This window comes from Maylandia zebra, linkage group LG6, assembly GCF_041146795.1.
Source record: "Maylandia zebra isolate NMK-2024a linkage group LG6, Mzebra_GT3a, whole genome shotgun sequence".
Classification (NCBI taxonomy): Eukaryota; Metazoa; Chordata; class Actinopteri; order Cichliformes; family Cichlidae; genus Maylandia; species Maylandia zebra.
The window spans coordinates 25,032,491-25,040,917 of record NC_135172.1 but is presented as its reverse complement, the minus strand read 5'-3'; the positions used below and the strand labels follow the sequence as shown (position 1 = coordinate 25,040,917).

At 44.9% G+C, this 8,427-nt stretch overlaps 1 protein-coding gene across 4 annotated transcripts in view; it reads left to right on the top strand.

Annotated features, from left to right (window-relative positions):
* The window catches only part of fam184b (family with sequence similarity 184 member B), a 31,836-nt gene continuing 23,409 nt past the window's right edge, over nt 1-8,427 (top strand). For 3 of the 4 annotated variants that reach the window (XM_076884923.1, XM_076884924.1, XM_076884922.1), the window contains exons 1-2: nt 1-643; nt 6,420-6,620. In XM_076884923.1, coding sequence (XP_076741038.1) covers nt 377-643; nt 6,420-6,620 — 468 coding nt within the window. In that variant the 5' untranslated portion in view covers nt 1-376. The remainder of the gene's footprint in view (nt 644-6,419; nt 6,621-8,427) is intronic. The other variant, XM_004564331.5, reaches the window with a different exon arrangement.

Sequence of the window (8,427 nt, the reverse complement as noted above, 5' to 3'; positions counted from 1 at the left end):
CAGCTCCGGTAGGGGCGGGGCAGCACTGCAGCAGTGCGCCTCTCGAGCTGTCTCCGGTAATGTTCCATAGGATACGCACGCCCCGCTCCGCCCCTGCCGCGAGACAGGTGGTCGGACTGTACGCCTTCATCCTCCAGCGCTCCCTGTAGACTAAGAAGGAGGGGAAAAAATCCGTTGACAACAGGAAAAGGGTCGGTCGGCGCGAGCGCGTCCCCGATGGACTTCCAGCGTGTGACCTCGGCGATCACCGGGCGGGCAGCAGGAGAGGGGGGCAACAACGGGAACGCACGAGGAGAGCCCCGGCGATTTACTCCCAAATGTTTTGCAGCGGATTACTCGAGATGCCGTTCGCGGGAGAGGGTGTGCCGACGGGGGAATGAGATGCGCAAGTAAAAAAGTTGACACGATTTCTGGTGGGGATTTTCATCTGCGAGGCGGCGGGATCATTTCTGACTATCCTCCGGGCTGGGAAGTTCCCCTGGGGGGCTTCGTTATGGCTTCAGGCGCCGGTAAGGCTGCACAGCCCCCCGGGCCGGGCTCCGCCGTTAACGGGACTGCGGCAGAGTTCTCCAACATCGAGCAGGAGCTGTACGACTATCAAATGCACAGCAAGATGTGCAAGAAGATCGCTCAGCTCACCAAGGTAAGACCCGCCGGTGACACCGAGAGAGGGAGGGAGGCGCGCCGCCCGGATGTCACTCCTGTCAGGCTGACTGATGATCCGCTGGCTGCCTCACACTCAGACACGGACGGAGCGTCAAAATAAATGAAAATACACATGAAATCCGTAGTTTAAAATAAATAAATAAATAGTAATTAAAAAGGAGCAGGCTGGTAATAGAAGCTATAAAGTCGGTACATAGGTCTACACGTTTTACATTCTCGGGATAACGACGGGAAAACTTGGATCAGCTTCGTGACTGACAGCTGCAGATCCCGAGCACCAGACATCAGGCAGCAATTAGAACTGATGCAATTTTAATCAATCAGTAGATTTATGGATTACCTTCACCGTGCATCAATGTATAATCTGGGCGTTTAGGATATTAAAACAATTCCACAGCTCGCTGGGCCAGAGCCCAGGGTGATGCTTCTTTGTCTGACCAACAGAGAGAAAAACGACTCCAAAGGTGTGCTATCAATTAACTGTGGTGTGAAACAGATGAATCCCCACAGTTAATTAACAGCTTGGTACACCAACATGGCATTTCTCTGTGTTTATCAGGGAGTTTAACAGCTGCAGCAGCTGCATGTGAGGATTCACCCTCTCTGTATCTTCACAATAATGCTCACAGAAGCAGGGCATGACCCATGGCTTGTTGAGCTATGACAGTTACTGATGACTGTGCACTTCTCATCTTCCCTTGTGGATGCACCTCTGTGTCTTAAAAAAAAGGACTTCCTATCATGCACACAGGCCCAGGCAAACAAAGATGACACAGATGAGGGGTCAGCACTTGTGTCTGTGCTTGTTAGGAGAATTCGCCAGCCCCGTCCTTCAGCCTCTTGTGGCCCCTCTGTTCCTTTCCACCCTGATCTCCCTCCACAGAAGCCAGGACTTGTTTTTGTCTCCTCTGAAACTTCATGGCATGCCATGCCAGCCCCGCTTTAGCTCTGGGGCGACCACAGTAAATGAAACCCGGAGCGCGGCTGAAATATAAGAATCATCGATACACATATTTGGTGTGTTTGGTTTCCCCTGAGCTTTGGGATGCTGGGCATGTGGCACATGGTTTATTTGAGTTGTTTGGGGGGTGGAGAGCAGAGGAGAGGAAGTAGGAAATGGGTCAGCTGTGGTAACCTTATATATTTAATAACCCATATTCTGTGTGCATGGAGGCACACACGCACAAACACACCCGCACATATGGGCTTCTACTTAACACACCTCCTCACGTCTGCCTCTCTCTTCCACTCACCCATCCCGACTTGCACGATTCCCCCCCCACACACACACCTCTCCCCCCATCAGTGAGAGCAGTCTGCCCTGGCTGAATGGGTGCTGCTAAAGATAAAACAGCAGCACGTCGGAGTGTGTTTACATGGCAAAAGAAGCCAATGGGAAGGAATTGAGAGCTGACCGTGTCAGGCCAGCTGTTGTGAATGTTCACATAAGGTTGCATGCACACACACACACACACACACACACACACACACACACACACACACACACACACACAAACGCGACTACAGAGAGAGGAGTAGTGTCTCTGCATGACTCACAGAGATCAACAGTAGCATATTAAAGTGTGTGCTTATGTGCACACCTACACGTCAGACTGGTGGCTCTAATTCTGTCTTTGGATTTCCTGCACTTACCCTATCGAGTGTACACTAGGCGCTGTGTTCCCTGCTTTGTAATCCAGCACACCCAGTACCCTCTTTGATATGTGTGGAGGTATGTGTGAGAGTGGGAGAGGGCGGCTGATGTAAGAGAGTGTGTGTTTGTGTGCACGCTTGCTTTGTCTCTTTGCCTAACCTCTCCTCTGTGCACCGAGCGAGTCAAGTCTACGTCTCACTCCAGTTTCAGCTGCCTTGTCTCTTGCTCTCCTTTACACTGTAGACAGAATATTAATTTCATGCTTTGCTGACTATGAAGTTACTGTCAATGAGCACGGGCACTGGCTTGTGAGGCCACATGAATAACATTATCGACCGGCAGGATCGATAAGGGGATCTCGAGGCAGAATTTGCAGTGGCGGGCTCTCGCCGCTCTCTGGCCAAACTGCCAAAGATTTAAACCCAGAGAGCTGAATCAAAGTGTGAAGCTGTCTTTAATCCCACCTCCTAAAATAAATCCGATAAATACTGTTCGTGATGGCATGTAGTAGTTTTACTTAACTGTGTGAAAGCGGGTTTCCTTAAATCTGACCTTAAAGTGAGCTGACGCTAAACAGCAGCCACTGTCTGCGTGAATAAAAATGAACAGATAATGGTAAGCGCAGCGGTAGCAGACAAACGGAGCCGCTTAAGTGACTCATTCATGCTAGTGACATATAAATATCCTACCTATACTTTAAATAGGTAAGGCAGCAAACTTCTAGAGTAGCAGCAAGCCTCCTCCAACCCCCACCCGAGTGCATGAAATAGAACAAGAGTGGATTTTTCAAGTGCATAGATGTCACTGCTTCTATGATAAAGATAAAACATGTCATACAGATTTAGATCAGCGGTTTCCTACCTGTCCTGTAACTCTAAAGATAAAGCAGCGATAGCTGCTTAATACATCGCTGAGTGAGCTTGGGCTGATCACTTTTCCTTCTTAGATTAGGTCAAGTGATTAATTTTCAGAGGAATGAAAAGGTGACTCTCGTAGGTCAATACTTCAGATGTACTCGATATGGCAAATATGCAAAGTTACTAATAGGTCCCTCTTAAATCTATCTGAATGTGTGGTAACCATTTTAGATCCTGTTTCCAAGACATCAGTCTTCACATCTTTTAGCTTATGAGCTTGGTGCTGAAAAATTCCAGAGCCTCGACCTCGACACCGTCCAGCACCTCTGGGATAAATTGCCATGCAGACTGCAGGCTAGGCTGTATCATGTACCATTTGTAGATGACCTCACGTGTGCTGTTTTAGCTCAATGGGAGCAAATCCCGGCAGTCAGACCCCAAAATGTTGTGGAAATTCTGATTCTGATTTGGAAACTTTTCCCAGAAGAGTGCAGGCTGTTTCGACAGCATGTTAACGAACAGAGTTGGGTGTAAAGTTCAGGTGTCTGCAGGTGTACTTTGTAACCCCTCAGGGGTCCAAACCCAAGGATGGGAACCACTGGTCTGCATTATTAATAGGTATTATCTAATAACCTTCATTAAATCTCTTTTTTTCTCTATGCTCTCACTTTCAAACCAGCCAAAGAGGACAGCAAAGAACGTCCTCCCCCTTAGAGCCTGTCCCCGTTTCAGAGTCCTCTTCATTCCTCCCTGTCATGAGTCACTGTTTGCTAAAGTTTGCACATCGGTGTGACATACTCCACCAGCGTCTGATGGACAGGAGATAGAGAAATCTCACATTTGACACCAATACCAAAACCTGCTTTACAATAAATACATAACAGATTACTGGAGACTGACAGTGTCGAGGTAATGTAAATGTGTGTGAGAGAGGATTAATGACATGCACGCACGCACGCACACACACACACACACACACACACACACACACACACACACACACACACACACACACACATTGGGCAGAGACAGGGACACAGGGAATGTCCGGCAGGCCTGTACCAGCTGCAGACAGAGAGGCGTCTGAGTAAAATATGAGCCCATGTGTCTCCCGGATACAGTACGCGCATGCGTGTGAGTCCACACAAACACACACGCACACACCTCTGCAAGTGGATAAGTGAGACGTCAGGGTCACCAGGAGGAGATGATGACATGGCGCAGGGGGTAAAGTGAATAGTGGGGAGAAACAGGCCGTATTTCATAGGTTAGTAGCGCTCTATATGGAGAGGTTGAAGGGAGGCTCCATACATGCTGACAGGCATCGCTGCATAAAGCCTGACTGTCCGTGGCTCAGACACACAGTTTGTCAGTGTTACTATTTAAAGTCGAATATTATTTCGACTGGTGGAGAGCACTGTTGCCTTACAGCGAGGAGGTCCTGGGGTTGAATCCTCTGGGCTTTCTGTGAGGAGTTGGCATGTTCTCTCTGAGCGCTCCAGCTTCCACCAAAAGTCCAAAGACATCCATGTTTAGGCTAATTAGCAAATCTAGGTGTAAATGGCTGTCTGGGTCTTTGTGTTAGCAACGGCTGGAGATCTGTCTCCCCTTCCCATCTTTTCTATAGTTTTAGTTTTGGTCTCCGCTATGGTACATTTGCATAATTCACAGTACAAAATTGTTATTTTTTTTAGCTGGTTCTTGGTGCAGCCAGTTTGAACTCCTCTGTCTTTAATCCAACTCTCTTTTGATTGGCTGTCTTTCACAAACAGAGGGTTTGTGCAACCTTGTGTGCCCAAGATGATCAGGATATATTCTCCCTCTGACATTATTAAAACTTTCCATCCATCAATTTTCTTATATTCTTATATTTCTTATAGCTGTCATAGAATGAGAGGCAGGCTACAGCCATGGCACTATATTAGAAATTAACATGCATGCCTTTGGAGTCTGGGAGAAAGAGAACATGCGACACTCCACACAGAAAGGTCCTAGCCGGTCAGAGGATTCAAACCCAGCTGTGAGGCATCACAATGGTGCCGCATCATATTGATGAGATCCAGGAGAAGAAATAGTTTCTGAAAGCAGACTGAAACATTAGCTTTTAGCTCACAGGTGATTGTTTATACACATCCTGCCCTCATTACAGCCCCTGTTTAATATGTGACTCTATCACTGTAACAGGATATACGTGATAAAACACTGTATTGCTGTAATATTTGTTAGCATAAAGCTGCCATAAGGATATAACCAGGTTTGCTCATATGAGACTGAAAACCCTCATAAAATATTGAAGTTTTACTCTCAATACGTGCATATTTTTAACAAGGTGGCCAAGGTCATTTTTAATCTTTTCATATCAAATTGTGGAAATTCATTATTTGCTCCATATCTCTCAACAATGACTCACCATTCAGGTTTCAAATATTCTGCATTTGGTTGCAAAACTAATAAAAGTGCTACACAAAAGGGCATTTTTTTCAGTCTCTTGACCTTTGGGATCTCTGCTGCGTTGCTTGATGGATTCTGAAGTCATCAGATTTTGGTGGATTAAAAAAAGGGGAGTTAACCAAGCAAGTCAAAAAATATTAGACTTGGTGGTTTATTTATGGAGGTAAGTGATCTAATATCACGTATCTGTAGAGTGGATACAAATGTGGACTTTTCAAGCACCATTCAGCAAGTGAAAAAAAGACACCTCAAAATAATCACAAAGAAGTCTGGTATTAACTTTCCAAGACTGAGGGAGTCAAAGGCATGCAGTTTGAAGCATGAACTCAACACACTGTGATGAGCATAAGCAATGCATTAACATTAAAAACGTCCATGAGTGGTGATTAGTTCGCATTTATCTGCAAAGATAAAGTGTCATGTATCCCTTAAAGAGAGGATAAGCTGCTGCTTTTAATGGACACGAGCTTTAGTGAATGTTTTTTTATAATCTGTAGTCAAAATGCTTATTTAACAATGGCTCGCACATTTAATAGAGGAAAAAATACAGTGAAACAAAACAAAACAGTTGAACATTTAAAAAAAAATGTTTTTCACATCACTTTTTAGAAGATGCCCTTCTTCCTCCACCTTATATACACAACACTCAAGTGGAAAAATAATGCAGGGAGGCAAGAAGACACAAACAAGCAAACATAGATTAATATCTTTCTAATTTTTAGTGTTTGTGTCTTGAAGGCTTAAATGTGCACAGCTCTTGAATCTTTGCCCTCTTGTTGCTGATGCTCCAGGTGATTTATTCTCTGAACATGAAGAATGAGGAGCAGGAGGCGGCCCTGCAGGCGTTGAGCAACGCCCACCACGACGAGCTGCACCGGATCCTGATGGAGACGTGCCACGAAGGGGAGGGGTCAGCCCTGAGGACACGCCTCCTGGAGCTGCAGGAATCTCTGGATGAGCAGCAGCGAGTCGGGGCCCAGGTGTGTGCATGTGTGAGTCCTTGTTTATGGGGTTGGGGGTCGGGGTCCTTGTTGTGTCTCTGTAATTTAATGTCTAACCTCCCAGTGAGGGCAGCAAATCAAACCTGGCCCTAACATGACCTACGGCAGCCAGCCTCGCTCAGAAAGCCCGTTACTTTACCCAGTCTTCATAATTTATATGCTGTGCACCACAATAAAACATCAACATGAATCGTAAACACCCACATGGCTTTCCTATCGAGTCCGCGGGGGGAAACAAAAAAGCGTCTTAACAACTAAATACATAAAAAATGCACACAGGGACCTAAAACTTTTATTTTGAAATGTTTTTCCTTGTTATCTGTCTGGCATGTCTGGCATCTGTCATGTTTTTTCATGTCCTACTGTCATTTTCTCGAGTCAAAGCATGTAGATCAGCGCGGGTCTGATACAAGAAAACACCTGTACAAACCTACCAGACTCACGTAGACAGGCTTTCAACGTATGAACCACAGGGATGTGTTTTTAAGTGAAACAGGCTACAGACAACGATAAGTGGCACACATCAAACAACCTGGAACAGGATTAATGCGCCAGTAAAAGAAAGCCTTATCGCCTTTAGAGCAGACGAGTGTCGTAGCGCCACTGGTGCAAAAACTATGAGAATGTGAGTGTGTCAAAACACTGCATGATATCTCTCACAGGTACCTATGAGCATAAATGACATAACATCTATATAATCACAAACATAACACTTATGCTAGTAAAATTTGTCTCTAACATCTTTAGTTTCGTAGTATTATCTTGTTTTGGCACTTTTTAAATCAGACTACTGCTGCTGAGATCTTCCGCACAACCGCCTCTAAGCCTTACACAAAATGGGCCAAAAAACAGAAAATATCCAGTGAGGTGAAGTTAAAATGCCTTGTTCATGATGTCAGTGGTCAGAAATGAATGGCAGGACTGCTGCAAGCTAATAGAAAGGCAACAGTAACTTCTTAAATGTCCACTTGTTAAGAAGGTGCTATGCAGAAGAGCATCTCTGAACACACACAAAGGACGACAGCAACAGAAGACCACATTAGGTGCAACTACTGTCAGATAAGAACAGGAAACTGAGGCTATGGTTTGCATGAGCTCCCCAAAACTGCACAACAGAAGATTAGAAAAATGTTGCCTGATCTAATGAGTCTCGATTTCTGCCGTGACATTGAGGCGATAGTGTCCGAATTTGGCATCGAAAACATGAAAGCATGGCTCCCTTCTGCCGTGTATAAGCGGTTCAGGCTGCTGATGGTGTAATGTTGTTTGGGATATTTTCACAGCACTCTTTAGGTACAGCTAACAAAGTGGCTGCTGAGTGAGCAGTGTTGCAGTGTATATTTGTTTTTGCATAAATATTACAATGTTACAGAAGAATTCCTGAAATTCACCTCTGGAAAATAATAATTTTATTCCTTATAAACTCCTAGCATGTGAACATTTTTTCAGTAAAAGCAGTGGTGCCTGGAGTCTATGTTAGCAGTGAATGGATAGCTAATAAGCATATAGTATTTGTTTATTTGTTATCACAGTATCGAACAGTGTCAACACACATTACTGCAGATCTAACTATTAAGAATAAGGGTTCCATAAATGCCAGAAAACGGCAAATCTTTGGGTTCAAATAAGGCTTATTTTGCAAAAAAAAAAAAAGAAGTCATAGTTATATAACTGTATAGCTAATATAACTAATATGGAGCTATGTCAAAGAAACCCACACAGTGTCTCCCCCCTTGGTTTATAATGTTTGCAGCTTGCTGCATGTTGAGGCTTCTTTCTGATTTCTGGTTTTGTGACT